This window comes from Oncorhynchus kisutch, linkage group LG7 (genome assembly GCF_002021735.2).
Source record: "Oncorhynchus kisutch isolate 150728-3 linkage group LG7, Okis_V2, whole genome shotgun sequence".
Taxonomy (NCBI): domain Eukaryota; kingdom Metazoa; phylum Chordata; class Actinopteri; order Salmoniformes; family Salmonidae; genus Oncorhynchus; species Oncorhynchus kisutch.
The window spans coordinates 50238770-50260472 of record NC_034180.2 but is presented as its reverse complement, the minus strand read 5'-3'; the positions used below and the strand labels follow the sequence as shown (position 1 = coordinate 50260472).

The following is a 21703-nucleotide window of genomic DNA, read 5'->3' as shown; positions in this document are numbered from 1 at the left end:
GTCTATATGGGTTCTGATGTGCTATAGCTGTCTATATGGGTTCTGATGTGCTATAGCTGTCTATATGGGTTCTGATGTGCTATAGCTGTCTATATGGGTTCTGATGTGCTATAGCTGTCTATGTGTTCTGATGTGCTATAGCTGTCTATATGGGTTCTGATGTGCTATAGCTGTCTATATGGGTTCTGATGTGCTATAGCTGTCTATATGGGTTCTGATGTGCTATAGCTGTCTATATGGGTTCTGATGTGCTATAGCTGTCTATATGGGTTCTGATGTGCTATAGTTGTCTAAATGGGTTCTGATGTGCTATAGCTGTCTATATGTGTTCTGATGTGCTATAGCTGTCTATATGGGTTCTGATGTGCTATAGCTGTCTATATGGGTTCTGATGTGCTATAGCTGTCTATATGTGTTCTGATGTGCTATAGCTGTCTATATGGGTTCTGATGTGCTATAGCTGTCTATATGGGTTCTGATGTGCTATAGCTGTCTATATGGGTTCTGATGTGCTATAGCTGTCTATATGGGTTCTGATGTGCTATAGCTGTCTATATGGGTTCTGATGTGCTATAGCTGTCTATGTGTTCTGATGTGCTATAGCTGTCTATATGGGTTCTGATGTGCTATAGCTGTCTATATGTGTTCTGATGTGCTATAGCTGTCTATATGGGTTCTGATGTGCTATAGCTGTCTATATGGGTTCTGATGTGCTATATCTGTCTATATGGGTTCTGATGTGCTATAGCTGTTTATATGGGTTCTGATGTGCTATAGCTGTCTATATGTGTTCTGATGTGCTATAGCTGTCTATGTGTTCTGATGTGCTATAGCTGTCTATATGGGTTCTGATGTGCTATAGCTGTTTATATGTGTTCTGATGTGCTATAGCTGTCTATATGGGTTCTGATGTGCTATAGCTGTCTATATGGGTTCTGATGTGCTATAGCTGTCTATATGGGTTCTGATGTGCTATAGCTGTCTATATGGGTTCTGATGTGCTATAGCTGTTTATATGGGTTCTGATGTGCTATAGCTGTCTATATGGGTTCTGATGTGCTATAGCTGTCTATATGGGTTCTGATGTGCTATAGCTGTCTATATGGGTTCTGATGTGCTATAGCTGTCTATATGTGTTCTGATGTGCTATAGCTGTCTATATGTGTTCTGATGTGCTATAGCTGTCTATATGTGTTCTGATGTGCTATAGCTGTCTATATGGGTTCTGATGTGCTATAGCTGTCTATATGGGTTCTGATGTGCTATAGCTGTCTATATGGGTTCTGATGTGCTATAGCTGTCTATATGGGTTCTGATGTGCTATAGCTGTCTATATGTGTTCTGATGTGCTATAGCTGTCTATATGTGTTCTGATGTGCTATAGCTGTCTATATGGGTTCTGATGTGCTATAGCTGTCTATATGGGTTCTGATGTGCTATAGCTGTCTATATGGGTTCTGATGTGCTATAGCTGTCTATATGTGTTCTGATGTGCTATAGCTGTCTATATGGGTTCTGATGTGCTATAGCTGTCTATATGGGTTCTGATGTGCTATAGCTGTCTATATGGGTTCTGATGTGCTATAGCTGTCTATATGGGTTCTGATGTGCTATAGCTGTCTATGGGTTCTGATGTGCTATAGCTGTTTATATGGGTTCTGATGTGCTATAGCTGTCTATATGGGTTCTGATGTGCTATAGCTGTCTATATGGGTTCTGATGTGCTATAGCTGTCTATATGGGTTCTGATGTGCTATAGCTGTCTATATGGGTTCTGATGTGCTATAGCTGTCTATATGGGTTCTGATGTGCTATAGCTGTCTATATGGGTTCTGATGTGCTATAGCTGTCTATATGGGTTCTGATGTGCTATAGCTGTCTATATGGGTTCTGATGTGCTATAGCTGTCTATATGGGTTCTGATGTGCTATAGCTGTCTATATGGGTTCTGATGTGCTATAGCTGTCTATATGGGTTCTGATGTGCTATAGCTGTCTATATGGGTTCTGATGTGCTATAGCTGTCTATATGTGTTCTGATGTGCTATAGCTGTCTATATGGGTTCTGATGTGCTATAGCTGTCTATATGGGTTCTGATGTGCTATAGCTGTCTATATGTGTTCTGATGTGCTATAGCTGTCTATATGGGTTCTGATGTGCTATAGCTGTCTATATGGGTTCTGATGTGCTATAGCTGTCTATATGGGTTCTGATGTGCTATAGCTGTCTATGTGTTCTGATGTGCTATAGCTGTCTATATGGGTTCTGATGTGCTATAGCTGTCTATATGGGTTCTGATGTGCTATAGCTGTCTATATGGGTTCTGATGTGCTATAGCTGTCTATATGGGTTCTGATGTGCTATAGCTGTCTATATGGGTTCTGATGTGCTATAGTTGTCTAAATGGGTTCTGATGTGCTATAGCTGTCTATATGTGTTCTGATGTGCTATAGCTGTCTATATGGGTTCTGATGTGCTATAGCTGTCTATATGGGTTCTGATGTGCTATAGCTGTCTATATGTGTTCTGATGTGCTATAGCTGTCTATATGGGTTCTGATGTGCTATAGCTGTCTATATGGGTTCTGATGTGCTATAGCTGTCTATATGGGTTCTGATGTGCTATAGCTGTCTATATGGGTTCTGATGTGCTATAGCTGTCTATATGGGTTCTGATGTGCTATAGCTGTCTATGTGTTCTGATGTGCTATAGCTGTCTATATGGGTTCTGATGTGCTATAGCTGTCTATATGTGTTCTGATGTGCTATAGCTGTCTATATGGGTTCTGATGTGCTATAGCTGTCTATATGGGTTCTGATGTGCTATAGCTGTCTATATGTGTTCTGATGTGCTATAGCTGTCTATATGGGTTCTGATGTGCTATAGCTGTCTATATGGGTTCTGATGTGCTATAGCTGTCTATATGGGTTCTGATGTGCTATAGCTGTCTATGTGTTCTGATGTGCTATAGCTGTCTATATGGGTTCTGATGTGCTATAGCTGTCTATATGGGTTCTGATGTGCTATAGCTGTCTATATGGGTTCTGATGTGCTATAGCTGTCTATATGGGTTCTGATGTGCTATAGCTGTCTATATGGGTTCTGATGTGCTATAGTTGTCTAAATGGGTTCTGATGTGCTATAGCTGTCTATATGTGTTCTGATGTGCTATAGCTGTCTATATGGGTTCTGATGTGCTATAGCTGTCTATATGGGTTCTGATGTGCTATAGCTGTCTATATGTGTTCTGATGTGCTATAGCTGTCTATATGGGTTCTGATGTGCTATAGCTGTCTATATGGGTTCTGATGTGCTATAGCTGTCTATATGGGTTCTGATGTGCTATAGCTGTCTATATGGGTTCTGATGTGCTATAGCTGTCTATATGGGTTCTGATGTGCTATAGCTGTCTATGTGTTCTGATGTGCTATAGCTGTCTATATGGGTTCTGATGTGCTATAGCTGTCTATATGTGTTCTGATGTGCTATAGCTGTCTATATGGGTTCTGATGTGCTATAGCTGTCTATATGGGTTCTGATGTGCTATATCTGTCTATATGGGTTCTGATGTGCTATAGCTGTTTATATGGGTTCTGATGTGCTATAGCTGTCTATATGTGTTCTGATGTGCTATAGCTGTCTATGTGTTCTGATGTGCTATAGCTGTCTATATGGGTTCTGATGTGCTATAGCTGTTTATATGTGTTCTGATGTGCTATAGCTGTCTATATGGGTTCTGATGTGCTATAGCTGTCTATATGGGTTCTGATGTGCTATAGCTGTCTATATGGGTTCTGATGTGCTATAGCTGTCTATATGGGTTCTGATGTGCTATAGCTGTTTATATGGGTTCTGATGTGCTATAGCTGTCTATATGGGTTCTGATGTGCTATAGCTGTCTATATGGGTTCTGATGTGCTATAGCTGTCTATATGGGTTCTGATGTGCTATAGCTGTCTATATGGGTTCTGATGTGCTATAGCTGTTTATATGGGTTCTGATGTGCTATAGCTGTCTATATGTGTTCTGATGTGCTATAGCTGTCTATATGGGTTCTGATGTGCTATAGCTGTCTATATGGGTTCTGATGTGCTATAGCTGTCTATATGTGTTCTGATGTGCTATAGCTGTCTATATGGGTTCTGATGTGCTATAGCTGTCTATATGGGTTCTGATGTGCTATAGCTGTCTATATGGGTTCTGATGTGCTATAGCTGTCTATATGGGTTCTGATGTGCTATAGCTGTCTATATGGGTTCTGATGTGCTATAGCTGTCTATGTGTTCTGATGTGCTATAGCTGTCTATATGGGTTCTGATGTGCTATAGCTGTCTATATGTGTTCTGATGTGCTATAGCTGTCTATATGGGTTCTGATGTGCTATAGCTGTCTATATGGGTTCTGATGTGCTATATCTGTCTATATGGGTTCTGATGTGCTATAGCTGTTTATATGGGTTCTGATGTGCTATAGCTGTCTATATGTGTTCTGATGTGCTATAGCTGTCTATGTGTTCTGATGTGCTATAGCTGTCTATATGGGTTCTGATGTGCTATAGCTGTTTATATGTGTTCTGATGTGCTATAGCTGTCTATATGGGTTCTGATGTGCTATAGCTGTCTATATGGGTTCTGATGTGCTATAGCTGTCTATATGGGTTCTGATGTGCTATAGCTGTCTATATGGGTTCTGATGTGCTATAGCTGTTTATATGGGTTCTGATGTGCTATAGCTGTCTATATGGGTTCTGATGTGCTATAGCTGTCTATATGGGTTCTGATGTGCTATAGCTGTCTATATGGGTTCTGATGTGCTATAGCTGTCTATATGGTTCTGATGTGCTATAGCTGTCTATATGTGTTCTGATGTGCTATAGCTGTCTATATGTGTTCTGATGTGCTATAGCTGTCTATATGTGTTCTGATGTGCTATAGCTGTCTATATGGGTTCTGATGTGCTATAGCTGTCTATATGGGTTCTGATGTGCTATAGCTGTCTATATGGGTTCTGATGTGCTATAGCTGTCTATATGGGTTCTGATGTGCTATAGCTGTCTATATGTGTTCTGATGTGCTATAGCTGTCTATATGTGTTCTGATGTGCTATAGCTGTCTATATGGGTTCTGATGTGCTATAGCTGTCTATATGGGTTCTGATGTGCTATAGCTGTCTATATGGGTTCTGATGTGCTATAGCTGTCTATATGTGTTCTGATGTGCTATAGCTGTCTATATGGGTTCTGATGTGCTATAGCTGTCTATATGGGTTCTGATGTGCTATAGCTGTCTATATGGGTTCTGATGTGCTATAGCTGTCTATATGGGTTCTGATGTGCTATAGCTGTCTATGGTTCTGATGTGCTATAGCTGTCTATATGGGTTCTGATGTGCTATAGCTGTCTATATGGGTTCTGATGTGCTATAGCTGTCTATATGGGTTCTGATGTGCTATAGCTGTCTATATGGGTTCTGATGTGCTATAGCTGTCTATATGGGTTCTGATGTGCTATAGCTGTCTATATGGGTTCTGATGTGCTATAGCTGTCTATATGGGTTCTGATGTGCTATAGCTGTCTATATGGGTTCTGATGTGCTATAGCTGTCTATATGGGTTCTGATGTGCTATAGCTGTCTATATGGTTCTGATGTGCTATAGCTGTCTATATGGGTTCTGATGTGCTATAGCTGTCTATATGGGTTCTGATGTGCTATAGCTGTCTATATGGGTTCTGATGTGCTATAGCTGTCTATATGGGTTCTGATGTGCTATAGCTGTCTATATGTGTTCTGATGTGCTATAGCTGTCTATATGGGTTCTGATGTGCTATAGCTGTCTATATGGGTTCTGATGTGCTATAGCTGTCTATATGTGTTCTGATGTGCTATAGCTGTCTATATGGGTTCTGATGTGCTATAGCTGTCTATATGGGTTCTGATGTGCTATAGCTGTCTATATGTGTTCTGATGTGCTATAGCTGTCTATATGGGTTCTGATGTGCTATAGCTGTCTATATGGGTTCTGATGTGCTATAGCTGTCTATATGGGTTTCTGATGTGCTATAGCTGTCTATATGGGTTCTGATGTGCTATAGCTGTCTATATGGGTTCTGATGTGCTATAGCTGTCTATATGGGTTCTGATGTGCTATAGCTGTCTATATGGGTTCTGATGTGCTATAGCTGTCTATATGGGTTCTGATGTGCTATAGCTGTCTATATGGGTTCTGATGTGCTATAGCTGTCTATATGGGTTCTGATGTGCTATAGCTGTCTATGTGTTCTGATGTGCTATAGCTGTCTATATGTGTTCTGATGTGCTATAGCTGTCTATATGGGTTCTGATGTGCTATAGCTGTCTATATGGGTTCTGATGTGCTATAGCTGTCTATATGGGTTCTGATGTGCTATAGCTGTCTATATGGGTTCTGATGTGCTATAGCTGTCTATATGGGTTCTGATGTGCTATAGCTGTCTATATGGGTTCTGATGTGCTATAGCTGTCTATATGGGTTCTGATGTGCTATAGCTGTTTATATGGGTTCTGATGTGCTATAGCTGTCTATATGGGTTCTGATGTGCTATAGCTGTCTATATGGGTTCTGATGTGCTATAGCTGTCTATATGGGTTCTGATGTGCTATAGCTGTCTATATGGGTTCTGATGTGCTATAGCTGTCTATATGTGTTCTGATGTGCTATAGCTGTCTATATGTGTTCTGATGTGCTATAGCTGTCTATATGGGTTCTGATGTGCTATAGCTGTTTATATGGGTTCTGATGTGCTATAGCTGTCTATATGGGTTCTGATGTGCTATAGCTGTCTATATGGGTTCTGATGTGCTATAGCTGTCTATATGTGTTCTGATGTGCTATAGCTGTCTATATGGGTTCTGATGTGCTACATCAGTTCAAGATAATCTAAATTAACAAATGTAATAGAACATTTAAAATAGCTTTTTAGTGTGATATTTACACATATCTCTCGTTGTTTTTCTTCTGGAAACTCAGAATCTCATTATTAGACACTCTGCGGTCTACACTGACTAAAGACACACAGAGGGAAATCTACAGCAATACCTTACTCCTCCTGAAAGGTACGCATTTGGGTCTAAAACGGTGTTCTTCGATCCTGGTTCTAGGGACCAAGAGTACAGTAATTCAGGTGTTTGTTTAAAATGCTGGGCTATGTTAATTAAATACATTTATCTAAACTGCCGTTTTTCTTGTCTGACAGAGCCAACGCCACTGCGATGCTATGTAACCGGAAGCTTCTACTCGTTTTTGAGAAGCACGTTCCTTGGCTTTGGATTCCCCGACCTGTCAATGCTTTTCACGCTCATGCCAGACACACGCCAACCTGAGGTAATGGCAGAGGACCTCTTCTCCATCTTCATCTTCTTCTTCAATAATACAAAATTGCAATTAGAACAACTTGGGCCTAGTTCAAGTGGATGTCCCCTTGCTTTTAATTATGGATTGATCAGTAATCCGTCATTCTCCTGGTGTTGCAGCTCCTGAATTCCATAAGCTCCTCTGAGCTGAGTCAGTTCCTCAGTCAACCTCATGTGGTTGGCAACGGTTCCAACCTATGTGCTGTCTTCAACAACTACGCCAAGACGCCTGTCTTCCTGGAAACAGTATGCCGCTCTTCTACTTCCTGAATTGTATTCTTATTTTTGAACGTACTTGGTTTTGTAGACGATTTGAAACATTTTGTCTTTTGTGTTGTGGTCAACCCAATTTGAATTGAAAAGAAACGTGTATATTGGGCATTTTCACCCCAACCCATCTTGTTTCTCACTTCAGGAGGATGTCCCTGATGCTGTGAAGCAGCTGACCCTTCCCTGTGTCTGGTCGTTAGCTCTGAACAGCGGCAATAGGTCAGAGGTGAATGCCTGGTTTGACCTCAGACTGAAGAACTACTTGAGGTTCCTTACCAGGAGCCTCGTCAGCTCATCTAAAGTGCAAAACGCCAGCTGTCTTGCATTCCAGAAACTGTAAGGGCTTCTTTTTTTTTACGTCATTTTTAATTGAATGAATCCTTTCTTTGCACCGTTGGATGATATAATATGTCAAACACACATCATTGTTTTCTTCAGAGTCTCAGTCCTTGGAAGCGATTTCAGCTACAACAGCTCTGACTTTGCACAGAGTGATGTGTACATCACCATTAAGTCCTACCTTGGCACAGGTAAGACTTTGTGTCACTGGAAAGTTTGACACTGGATAAAAACTCTACTAAACATTCCTGTGTAGATATGATTATCTCCTGTAAAATCCTCCTCATCTGAGATGATTATTCAGTCATAGAATGTGTTTTATCCATTTCAGGTTAATGACTAACATTTATTGGGGATGATGACAGTATGTGATGGTATCATGTAGCATGTGCATTGACGTAGGCTTGTTCTTCTTTTGTCTCTGTAACCTTAGGTGGACCTAGGTGCTACAGCGCAAACGACCCAGAGCTGAACTCTACCGCCTGGTTTGTGAACTACATCGGTGTCTTTGTGACCTACCTCTCTCTGGAGGACCTCAACACCTTTGTTACCGCGAGTCAGGTATGTCCCTGATTTAGGCTGGCTGTCATGAGGATTTGATTTGATGTGATTTAGGGGCTAAATTAGGACTGGGCGTTTTGGCCAAAATCTCATAACCGGTAACAATACATATCACGATATAGGTCATTTCATATCCCGATAACAATACATATCACGATATAGGTCATTTCATATCCCGATAACAATACATATCACGATATAGGTCATTTCATATCCCGATAACAATACATATCACGATATAGCACATTCATTGAATAAATAGTTTTTATAAAATGACCAGATGTAAAGGCCTATTTCTTATTACATTTTGAATTAAAAACTCATCCAATAAAAGGTACTTCCTCATATTTGATTATTTCTCCTTTTATTTAGAGCCTTTTGTGCAAATGTTCAATTACGCATGTAACAAAATATAAAATATTAATGTATAAAATTCCATTTAAAAAAAATGTAAACACTTCAGCTGTAGTTGCAAACAAAATAAATATAGGCCTAAAATATATATTTTTTTTTGGGGGGGGGGGGGGGGCTTGCCTGTTTTGCATGTTGTTTTGGCATTAATATGTGATAACATATCAATTTGCATTTGGTGCCTTGGGTCGAGTGTTAGCACCAACTCACGAAACCCCTGTTTCTGGACTGTGTAAATTGGGGCAGTGTCTTTGCAGATGTAAGTTGTAACTGCAGCTGTTATCTCCTTCCATCTTCGTGATTCTTTGCCATATGCTGTGTCGCGGGCAAAAGCCTCTTCCAACGTCTGAGTCGGAAGGTTTGTTTTGAGCACTCAACTGTACTTTTTTGGGGGTCTCATCCGTAGACTCTCCGTACTGTTTCACATGATTCTTGCATAGGTGGTAAAAGAGGTTAGTGGTGTTTGAGCCTGTTGTCTGGACCGGCCTGTTTCACATGATTCTTGCATAGGTGGTAAAAGAGGTTAGTGGTGTTTGAGCCTGTTGTCTGGACCGGCCTGTTTCACATGATTCTTGCATAGGTGGTAAAAGAGGTTAGTGGTGTTTGAGCCTGTTGTCTGGACTGGCCTGTTTCACATGATTCATGCGTAGGTGGTGTTGATGTATAACTATGAGAGAAAGAGACCAAATCAAGACGCTGGACTGAGTGGAATCAAGTATAGCAAAAGGGCATTTTATTAAAGTCAAAGATATCTTGTCAAGCGTGCACGGACCTCATTTAGCTCAGAAGGAGTTAGCTGAAAGGGGTCCCTAAACAGAGTGTGCAATAGGTTTTATACATAGTATGACGTAGGTTGATTCTTGTAGTTCTGTCTTCTGACTGGTTGGTGAAGGTTGGAGGCAGGTCCTGTCTGACCCTGTGCCGGAGCCTCATTGGTGCTTCTTGAAGTGTCTGATCCTGGCTCCTGCTCAGTTGAATTGGGTGTGGGGAGTGTGTGCTTTGAGATGTCTGTGTGTCTGTGTGTGTCCAGGAGTTGAGATAAGGGGAACTGGAACTGACAGTGGCGCAAGAAGGGGTTTGTGTGTCCAGGGATGTCAGTTGAAATGGGTGTGGGGTATGTTTGCGTTCGTGCGCTGAAATGTATGTGCGTGTCAATGTGTGTGTCAAGAAGTCATGAGATAGGGGGAACTGGAACTGACAGTTGGCGCTTCAGGCTAGACCATTTCCCTGTTTTGACAGGGACGCATGTGATAGCTTCAGTCAGACAGATGAGTTTGGTATTCTACAGTTGCTTATGCGGTTAGAATCTGCTGAGGACAGAATGTGTTTGTGTTAATGCAAAAGTATGTTTTGAGGAACGACCACCTTATGTCTCAGTCATGGGGTGTGTTTGCGCAAGCTTTTAATTGTAGGATTGCTGACAGGCTCTAATGCAGCCTAAAGATACTAAGGCCATGGTTACGAAAGAGCTGCTAGTTCAGACAGTTAGGCTTATTAGTTAATGGGCTATGAGTGATTAATATATTTGGGATATACTACAGTGGTAAAAGAGGTTAGTGGTTTTGAGCCTGTTGAGGACGGTTTTATGGTCCGTGTCAGACTTTTCATACCCAAACCACGTCCATGCGACCAAAGTAGCCCCTCTTTTAAGTACGAGCTCTGTGTCTCCGTGCTCTGTGTCACGTTCACTCTCCTCCGTGTTAGTTTGTGTTGCAAATTTCCTTTCACACGTGCATAAAGCGTTGTCCAATTGACTAAAAATATTGCTGTAAAGAGTGTGATTTGCGACACAACGAAATAAACGATAGAGCATAATATGAAACGTTAGACATTTTTCTATCGTGACACGATATAAATCATCATATCGCCCAGCCCTAGGCTAGATGTAATCTAAGGGGAAATACAACAATACACATTTTAACGAAATAGGATAACCATCCTGTGGTAAGACATTTCCTGAATAACAATGTTATTTTGTGTTTGAAGATCAATGTATTCTTGGAGAACCAGGCCAATATCAAGCTCTTCAACAACACGGCTATACCTGCTAACGTCACTTCCTACTACATCACACAGCTATACACACTGAACCCCACGTTCAACCCTCTGCAGTGAGTATCCATTTATAGTGGCTGTTGTAGTAGTAGTGGTAGTAATGGTGGTAGTGGTAGTAGTAGTAGTAGTAGTAATGGTGGTAGTGATAGTGGTGGTAGTAGTGGTAGTGGTAGTGGTAGTAATGGTGGTGGTGGTAGTGGTGGTAGTGGTAGTAATGGTGGTAGTGGTAGTAGTAGTAGTGGTAGTAATGGTGGTAGTAATGGTGGTAGTGATAGTGGTGGTAGTAGTGGTAATGGTGGTAGTGGTAGTAGTGGTAGTAATGGTGGTAGTAGTAGTGGTAGTGGTAGTAGTAGTAGTAGTGGTGGTAGTAGTAGTAGTAGTAGTAGTAGTGGTGGTAGTGGTAGTAGTAGTAGTGGTGGTAGTGGTAGTAGTATTAGTAGTAGTAGTAGTAGTGGTGGTGGTAGTGGTGGTAGTAGTAGTGGTGGTGGTAGTAGTAGTGGTAGTAGTAGTGGTAGTAGTGGTAGTAGTAGTGGTAGTAGTAGTGGTAGTAGTAGTACTACGATGGTCATAGTAAGGATGTTAGTAGAACTGTATAAGTAAGTAGGTGTTGTAGTAATATATGTACTGTAGTGGCAGCAATAACAGAAGCTATTGTAGCAGCATTTCTCTAGTAATAGCATTATGACGATAATGGTTAGAACCCAACTGAAATGACACTGTAATAATGGTTTGTCTGGATATCTTGTTTTCCTTCAGACTGCCTGGCTTCTTCCTGTGTGAGGTTCCAAGTACGGCCTATAACTCCCTGGGCCAGACAGCCAGTATGGAAATCCTGGACCGTCTGCAGCTGTTCTGCAATGGAACTAAAGACCCTCAGGTACATGATTAGAAATTAAATGGAGGACCCTCAGGTTCATGATTAGAAATAAAATGGAGGACCCTCAGGTTCATGATTAGAAATAAAATGGAGGACCCTCAGGTTCATGATTAGAAATAAAATGGAGGACCCTCAGGTTCATGATTAGAAATAAAATGGAGGACCCTCAGGTTCATGATTAGAAATAAAATGGAGGACCCTCGGGTTCATGATTAGAAATAAAATGGAGGACCCTCAGGTTCATGATTAGAAATAAAATGGAGGACCCTCAGGTTCATGATTACAAATAGAACAAGGAGAACAGACATAGTTCTGAGTTTCACATGATATTCTTATGTCAAGTGACAATTTTAGCATGTAAATGTTGGTGGGGCAAACAAACACATGTGGGATGCCTGCAAAGCCACTACACAACACTAAACAATACATTAATTGCACTATAATGGTGACAAACGGTGCCCACAAACTGTCACAACAGTTTGTGGGCACCGGTCCCAATAGCAGTCCCAACATCTTACCACTGCTACAGTTCATTCAGCCTCATTTGCTGCCTTTAAAAAAAAAAACATAGCTGATATGGCTGATTTGCTTAAACAAATGTGGTTTCTACTGACAATTGAGATGTACAAACTATGGCAAAGGGGACAACAAGCGGATAAGAGGAAATCCATCATTTCGATTAAGACCTTAATGAGCGAGAGATGACGGATGTAAACGAAAGGAGGATTCCTAGTCAGTTGTGTAACTGAATGCATTCAACTGAACTCAGAATAAGAGATGCGGAGTGCTGCCTTAAATCGACATCCACGTCTTCGACGCCCGGGGTAAAGTGGGTTAAGTGCCTTGCTCAGGGGCAAAACGTTGTCCGCTCAGGGATTCGAACCAGCAACCTTTTGATTCCTGGCCCGACACGCTAACCACTAAGCTACCTGCCGCCACGTTGTCTTTAAAACTATTTGTTCAACCATTTTGAAATGTACAGCGATAGAATTCAGAACATGGGCCATTCTTACAAATAAACAGACAATGAAAGCTTTTACAATATTCAATGATTACATTTCTCTAAAACAGGTTATAGGCAAACAAGCCCACACAGGCCACGAACGAAGTGTTTACAATACCGCGTTGGTGTAAATAGACCTAATTATTAGGCTGAGGCACATGGGCTACTAACAGCTTACTACACAACATACACTTAGTATAACTTTCTCAGCTACAGTATACATATCTCCCTGGCAAATTACATAATTTATGCAGCAGCATACAATACATTTTTGGACTCACGTTGACTTGTGCTGTGCTCACTTGAACATGAAGGTGGCGCGGTAGTTTTGTAATCAAACTTTGGCATCAAAGTCTGGCATTCTCTGGATTTATGGTGGGAACTCTGCAAAAAACACACAACCACTTGGTTGAATAGCAGGTGACTGTTACTGATTTCTTTGCACTGCTTGCAGTTAGCCACTAATTCCTTCCAAACGACTCATTGTTGAATTAGCGATTTCCAACTTGTTGTGTTTTCTTTATGTGCAATGGCCCGATGAGCACCGATATCTATAATTTATCTTCATTATTTATCTTAGTATGATAAGGATTGAAAAGGATTTGCTAGTAGATTGTCGACTTGATTTACGACAATGACTGCTAGCTAAGACTTTGAAATGAAAATGTCAATCAAAGCAAAACGGGATTTGTTGTCATTCTATCTGTGGCCAATGACCTTGAGCCTTCTTGGACTGGCACTTTTAATATTTATTTAAATAGGCAAATCAGTTAATAAAAAAATCTTATTTACAATGACAGCCTACCGGGGAACAGTAGATTAGTGACAGATGTTTACTTTGTCAACTTGGGATTTCGATCTAGCAACCTTTCGGTTCCTGGCCTAACCACTAGGCTACCTACCACTGAACTAGGCTACCTACCACTGAACTAGGCTACCTACCACTGAACTAGGCTACCACTGAACTAGGCTACCTACCACTGAACTAGGCTACCTACCACTGAACTAGGCTACCTACCACTGAACTAAGCTACCTACCACTGAACTAGGCTACCTACCACTGAACTAGGCGACCTACCACTGAACTAGGCGACCTACCACTGAACTAGGCTACCTACCACTGAACTAGGCGACCTACCACTGAACTAGGCGACCTACCACTGAACTAGGCTAACTACCACTGAACTAGGCTACCTACCACTGAACTAGGCTACCTACCACTGAACTAGGCTACCTGCCACTGAACTAGGCTACCTGCCACTGAATTAGGCTACCTACCACTGAACTAGGCGACCTACCACTGATCTAGGCTACCTGCCACTGAACTAGGCTACCTACCACTGAACTAGGCGACCTACCACTGAACTAGGCTACCTGCCACTGAACTAGGCTACCTGCCACTGAACTAGGCGACCTACCACTGAACTAGGCTACCTACCACTGAACTAGGCTACCTACCACTGAACTAGGCTACCTACCACTGAACTAGGCTACCTACCACTGAACTAGGCTACATACCACTGAACTAGGCTACCTACCACTGAACTAGGCTACCTACCACTGAACTAGGCTACCTACCACTGAACTAGGCTACCTACCACTGAACTAGGCTACCTACCACTGAACTAGGCTACCTACCACTGAACTAGGCTACCTACCACTGAACTAGGCTACCTACCACTGAACTAGGCTACCTACCACTGAACTAGGCTACCTACCACTGAACTAGGCTGATACACCAGTATTTTGGAGCTGCCTTACTCCAGAATGCAAAAAAGAGACCATGTTTGTATGCGGATTTAATAACTCAATGGTTTATTTATTTATTTTTTACATTGTTTGCAAACTGATGTGTGACACGTATTAATGCTAAAATAGCAAGCAAAACAGGATAGCCTGTCGTAATCATAAATTCATCAACCCTATTTAGTGATTGACTCAGTGTGACAACCAGGTCACAGTGGATGTTGATTCAAATGAGGATGATATGGGTAATTATGGCTTAACCAAATCGTTATCTTTGTGTTTGCATTCTGTTTGGTTTAAAGACTAAACTACTTTTTTTCCCCGGGCAGGTATCTGCTGCACTAGTGGCTAATTTCCACACTATCACGGAGAGCACCCTAGCAGCCATTGGGAACAGCAGCAGTGGCCTGACGACCACCCAGATATCCTCCATCTCTTCCTCGGCACTCGTGTCGTCCCTGACCACACTCGGCTCCGTGAGCGGCTGGAACCTGGGCCAGGCTAGTGCAGTCATCCAGAGTATCATTACCGGAGGCTTCCCGGTGAGGGCGCCATCTTCTCTAGAATCAGAGAATCATAGTTGCTTCTATAATCCTTTTGAGTACTTTCATTTATTTTCGTAACAGCCTGCTATTTTATAATTCCTTGTTCTGCTGTATAGTTGGGATCAACGTCTGTTTGATAAGATAACATATATATATTTTTTTATGAACTTGGATAATCATACTTGAATGAGCCTGATCAGAGTAATAATACAATTTGATTGACAGATCGACACTGCCTCCTCGTTGATGTCGTTGGGCACACTCGTTGCGGGCGTTCCGTCAGCGGCGATAGCGAGCATCCCAGCCACTGAGCTGTTGACAGCATCCCAGAGCTCTGTGTTTATCACCAACATGCTGGCTGCCCCACAGATTGTACAGGAAACCTACGTCAACAAGGTATCAGGTGTATCTGACAATGTTGTATTGGCTACAGATATTTTTATATGTTCTTCACTGAAATATGAAGAACATGTTGTTTGTTCTAACAAAATGGTTGTCTTTCCATTGTCATTCCTTATTAGATAATCACCATCAACCAAAGCCCCAACGCGTTGGTTGTGAATGTACCTGATGCCATGGCCACACTGATCCCCAGGGCTCTCCTGACCTTCTCTCAGGAACCTGTGGACGTACAGGCCATTAACAGAAAGACATGGAAGCAAGAACAGGTTAGTAGTGTCTTGTCATCATTTATGAACAGGCCTTCCCGATGAGCACAAGACAAGAGCAGGTTAGTGTCTTGTCATCATTTATGAACAGGCCTTCCCGATGAGCACAAGACAAGAGCAGGTCAGTGTCTTGTCATCATTTATGAACAGGCCTTCCCGATGAGCACAAGACAAGAGCAGGTCAGTGTCTTGTCATCATTTATGAACAGGCCTTCCCGATGAGCACAAGACAAGAGCAGGTCAGTGTCTTGTCATCATTTATGAACAGGCCTTCCCGATGAGCACAAGACAAGAGCAGGTCAGTGTCTTGTCATAATTTATGAACAGGCCTTCCCGATGAGCACAAGACAAGAGCAGGTCAGTGTCTTGTCATCATTTATGAACAGGCCTTCCCGATGAGCACAAGACAAGAGCAGGTCAGTGTCTTGTCATCATTTATGAACAGGCCTTCCCGATGAGCACAAGACAAGAGCAGGTCAGTGTCTTGTCATCATTTATGAACAGGCCTTCCCGATGAGCACAAGACAAGAGCAGGTCAGTATCTTGTCATCATTTATGAACAGGCCTTCCCGATGAGCACAAGACAAGAGCAGGTCAGTGTCTTGTCATCATTTATGAACAGGCCTTCCCGATGAGCACAAGACAAGAGCAGGTCAGTGTCTTGTCATCATTTATGAACAGGCCTTCCCGATGAGCACAAGACAAGAGCAGGTCAGTGTCTTGTCATCATTTATGAACAGGCCTTCCCGATGAGCACAAGACAAGAGCAGGTCAGTGTCTTGTCATCATTTATGAACAGGCCTTCCCGATGAGCACAAGACAAGAGCAGGTCAGTGTCTTGTCATCATTTATGAACAGGCCTTCCCGATGAGCACAAGACAAGAGCAGGTCAGTGTCTTGTCATCATTTATGAACAGGCCTTCCCGATGAGCACAAGACAAGAGCAGGTCAGTGTCTTGTCATCATTTATGAACAGGCCTTCCCGATGAGCACAAGACAAGAGCAGGTCAGTGTCTTGTCATCATTTATGAACAGGCCTTCCCGATGAGCACAAGACAAGACGGTGAAAAAAAGACATAGGAAACAACATATTTTCATCGTCTTCTGCACACTGGGTTTATTCATTCCTAGCAGGTTTCACGTGAACAATTTATGCGTTTGGCGTGTATAGATATAACTGTCATTATCAAGACTTTCCTTGTCTTTGTGTTGTAGGCTGTTATATTCTTCGGGGACGTGGCGAGCAACGCAAGCATCGACTCGGAGGAGTAAGTTAAGAATGCGTTAACATGACATATAAACAAACCCAGATCAACTGTCCTATTGTGTGTTTCTGTCCTTCTACTTCCTGTCATGTTATCTCTCTCTCTCTTCTTAGTCTCTCTCCCCTTAGTCTCTGTCCTCTTAGTCTCTCTCCCCTTAGTCTCTGTCCTCTTAGTCTCTCTCCCCTTAGACTCTGTCCTCTTAGTCTCTTCTCCCCTTAGTCTCTGTCCTCTTAGTCTCTCTCCCCTTAGTCTCTGTCCTCTTAGTCTCTCTCCCCTTAGTCTCTGTCCTCTTAGTCTCTCTCCCCTTAGTCTCTGTCCTCTTAGTCTCTCTCCCCTTAGTCTCTGTCCTCTTAGTCTCTCTCCCCTTAGTCTCTGTTCTCTTAGTCTCTCTCCCCTTAGTCTCTGTCCTCTTAGTCTCTTCTCCCCTTAGGCTCTGTCCTCTTAGTCTTTCTCCTCTTAGTCTCTGGCATCTTAGTCTCTTCTCCCCTTAGGCTCTGTCCTCTTAGTCTTTCTCCTCTTAGTCTCTGGCCTCTTAGTCTCTTCTCCTCTTAGTCTCTTCTCCTCTTAGCCTCTCTCCTCTTACAGTCTCTCTCCTCTTAGTCTCTGTCATCTTAGTCTCTCTCCTCTTACAGTCTCTTGTCCTCTTAGTCTCTTCTCCTCTTACAGTCTCTTCTCCTCTTAGTCTCTTCTCCTCTTAGTCTCTTCTCCTCGTAGTCTCTTCTCCTCTTAGTCTCTTCTCCTCTTAGTCTCTTCTCCTCTTAGTCTCTCTCCTCTTAGTCTCTTCTCCTCTTACAGTCTCTTCTCCTCTTAGTCTCTTCTCCTCTTACAGTCTCTTCTCCTCTTAGTCTCTTCTCCTCTTAGTCTCTTCTCCTCTTAGTCTCTTCTCCTCTTACAGTCTCTTCTCCTCTTACAGTCTCTTCTCCTCTTAGTCTCTTCTCCTCTACAGTCTCTCTCCTCTTAGTCTCTTCTCCTCTTACAGTCTCTTCTCCTCTTAGTCTCTTCTCCTCTTAGTCTCTCTCCTCTTAGTCTCTTCTCCTCCTACAGTCTCTTCTCCTCTTAGTCTCTTCTCCTCTTAGTCTCTTCTCCTCTTTGTCTCTTCTCCTCTTAGTCTCTTCTCCTCTTAGTCTCTTCTCCTCTTAGTCTCTTCTCCTCTTACAGTCTCTTCTCCTCTTAGTCTCTTCTCCTCTTAGTCTCTCTCCTCTTAGTCTCTTCTCCTCTTAGTCTCTTCTCCTCTTAGTCTCTTCTCCTCTTACAGTCTCTTCTCCTCTTAGCCTCTCTCCTCTTAGTCTCTTCTCCTCTTAGTCTCTCTCCTCTTAGTCTCTTCTCCTCTTACAGTCTCTTCTCCTCTTACAGTCTCTTCTCCTCTTAGTCTCTTCTCCTCTTAGTCTCTCTCCTCTTAGTCTCTCTCCTCTTAGTCTCTTCTCCTCTTAGTCTCTTCTCCTCTTAGTCTCTTCTCCTCTTAGTCTCTTCTCCTCTTAGTCTCTTCTCCTCTTAGTCTCTTCTCCTCTTAGTCTCTCTCCTCTTACAGTCTCTTCTCCTCTTAGTCTCTCTCCTCTACAGTCTCTCTCCTCTACAGTCTCTCTCTTAGTCTCTTCTCCTCTTAGTCTCTTCTCCTCTTAGTCTCTTCTCCTCTTAGTCTCTTCTCCTCTTACAGTCTCTTCTCCTCTTACAGTCTCTTCTCCTCTTACAGTCTCTTCTCCTCTTAGTCTCTTCTCCTCTTAGTCTCTCTCCTCTTAGTCTCTTCTCCTCTTAGTCTCTTCTCCTCTTACAGTCTCTTCTCCTCTTAGTCTCTCTCCTCTACAGTCTCTCTCCTCTACAGTCTCTTCTCCTCTTAGTCTCTTCTCCTCTTACAGTCTCTTCTCCTCTTAGTCTCTTCTCCTCTTAGTCTCTCTCCTCTTAGTCTCTTCTCCTCTTACAGTCTCTTCTCCTCTTAGTCTCTTCTCCTCTTAGTCTCTTCTCCTCTTACAGTCTCTTCTCCTCTTAGTCTCTTCTCCTCTTACAGTCTCTTCTCCTCTTAGTCTCTCTCCTCTACAGTCTCTCTCCTCTACAGTCTCTTCTCCTCTTAGTCTCTTCTCCTCTTACAGTCTCTTCTCCTCTTAGATCTCTCCTCTTAGATCTCTCCTCTTAGTCTCTTCTCCTCTTACAGTCTCTTCTCCTCTTAGTCTCTTCTCCTCTTAGTCTCTTCTCCTCTTACAGTCTCTTCTCCTCTTAGTCTCTTCTCCTCTTACAGTCTCTTCTCCTCTTAGTCTCTTCTCCTCTTAGTCTCTTCTCCTCTTAGTCTCTTCTCCTCTTAGTCTCTTCTCCTCTTAGTCTCTTCTCCTCTTAGTCTCTCTCCTCTTAGTCTCTTCTCCTCTTACAGTCTCTTCTCCTCTTAGTCTCTTCTCCTCTTAGTCTCTTCTCCTCTTAGTCTCTTCTCCTCTTAGTCTCTCTCCTCTTAGTCTCTTCTCCTCTTACAGTCTCTTCTCCTCTTAGTCTCTTCTCCTCTTACAGTCTCTTCTCCTCTTAGTCTCTCTCCTCTACAGTCTCTTCTCCTCTTAGTCTCTCTCCTCTACAGTCTATTCTCCTCTTAGTCTCTCTCCTCTACAGTCTATTCTCCTCTTAGTCTCTCTCCTCTACAGTCTCTTCTTCTCTTAGTCTCTCTCCTCTTACAGTCTTTCTCCTCTACAGTCTCTTCTTCTCTTAGTCTCTCTCCTCTTACAGTCTCTTCTCCTCTTAGTCTCTCTCCTCTACAGTCTCTTCTTCTCTTAGTCTCTCTCCTCTTACAGTCTTTCTCCTCTACAGTCTCTTCTTCTCTTAGTCTCTCTCCTCTTACAGTCTCTTCTCCTCTTAGTCTCTCTCCTCTTACAGTCTCTTCTTCTCTTAGTCTCTCTCCTCCTACAGTCTCTTCTCCTCTTAGTCTCTGGCCTCTTAGTCTCTCTCCTCTTAACAGTCTCTCTCCTCTTACAAACAGGCTCTCTCCATCCGTGTTGCAAGGGTTCACATGTACATCAGCACAGTCCATGACAATCAAAACGGTGCACAGACTGGTTCATGCCTGCAGACCGAGGATCCTTAGGGAGAAAGTGGCGCTGAAAGAAACACAGGTCTGTGAGACATGGAGATGTCAGAGTTATGACGATGATGATAGCTAATACATGTCACACAGGATTACCTCTTATATCTTTTTTTCCACAGTTGACCTGCATGTACAATTTACTGAAAGACAACCTTGACCAGAGTTTTACAGACTATCCATCAGACATGCTACTATATTACAAGTAAGTCTAATCGTGATAATTATGTTATCGTGTTAATTATCTAATCATGTTTGTTATTTAAACCTGTTAATTATCTATCCTGTTAAAGCTGCAATATGTAACCTTTTGGGAAACCCAAACAAATTCACATAGGATTGTCTGTTATATATCTGTCATTCTCGTTGTACGCAAGTCTAAGATGCTGTCGATATATTCTGAGCAGTGCATCTTTAATTATCTAATGCTGTTCATGATCTAATGCTGTTCATGATCTAATGCTGTTCATGATCTAATCCTGTTCATGATCTAATCCTGTTCATGATCTAATGCTGTTCATGATCTAATCCTGTTCATGATCTAATACTGTTCATGATCTAATCCTGTTCATGATCTAATCCTGTTCATGATCTAAATCCTGTTCATGATCTAATCCTGTTCATGATCTAATGCTGTTCATGATCTAATCCTGTTCATGATCTAATCCTGTTCATGATCTAATGCTGTTCATGATCTAATGCTGTTCATGATCTAATCCTGTTCATGATCTAATCCTGTTCATGATCTAATCCTGTTCATGATCTAATCCTGTTCATGATCTAATCCTGTTCATGATCTAAATCCTGTTCATGATCTAATCATGTTCATGATCTAATCCTGTTCATGATCTAATCCTGTTCATGATCTAATGCTGTTCATGATCTAATCCTGTTCATGATCTAATCCTGTTCATGATCTAATCCTTTTCATGGTTTAATCCTGTTCATGATCTAAATCCTGTTCATGATATAATCCTGTTCATGATCTAAATCCTGTTCATGATCTAATCATGTTCATGATCTAATCCTGTTCATGATCTAATGCTGTTCATGATCTAATGCTGTTCATGATCTAATGCTGTTCATGATCTAATGCTGTTCATGATCTAATCCTGTTCATGATTTAATCCTGTTCATGATCTAATCCTGTTCATGATCTAATCCTGTTCATGATCTAATATGGTGAATGATTTTAACATTCAATACTATACAATAATCCAGACAATAATATACAATAATCCAGACAATACTATAAAGAAAGTACCAGGAAATAAAATCTAGATTTTGTAATCCTGTTGATGCTTCATGTGAGTGATGTGTGTGTCAATGGGTTAAGGGAATATTTCCTTAGCTAATTTGTATTCATCTGTAATAATTGTTCATTTCCTTCCAGCTATGCAAAGGTTGAAAAAAGCAATTGCAGGTCCTACTTCAACGCGGCAGGTTCTGCAGACTTCTCTGTCCTCTCCAGCGTGCTGAACAAGGATGAAATGCTACTGGACAATGCAAAAAGCTGCTTGGTG

The 21703-nt window shown here is 42.0% G+C and overlaps 1 protein-coding gene across 1 annotated transcript in view; it reads left to right on the top strand.

Annotated features, from left to right (window-relative positions):
- The window catches only part of LOC109893827 (uncharacterized), a 105636-nt gene that overhangs the window by 75314 nt on the left and 8619 nt on the right, over window positions 1-21703 (top strand). The window contains 15 exon segments of the mRNA XM_031828087.1: window positions 7006-7091; window positions 7232-7359; window positions 7509-7634; window positions 7804-7994; window positions 8097-8188; window positions 8431-8558; window positions 10956-11080; window positions 11781-11901; window positions 14980-15192; window positions 15421-15591; window positions 15717-15863; window positions 17079-17131; window positions 20079-20211; window positions 20303-20385; window positions 21574-21700. Coding sequence (XP_031683947.1) covers window positions 7006-7091; window positions 7232-7359; window positions 7509-7634; window positions 7804-7994; window positions 8097-8188; window positions 8431-8558; window positions 10956-11080; window positions 11781-11901; window positions 14980-15192; window positions 15421-15591; window positions 15717-15863; window positions 17079-17131; window positions 20079-20211; window positions 20303-20385; window positions 21574-21700 — 1924 coding nt within the window.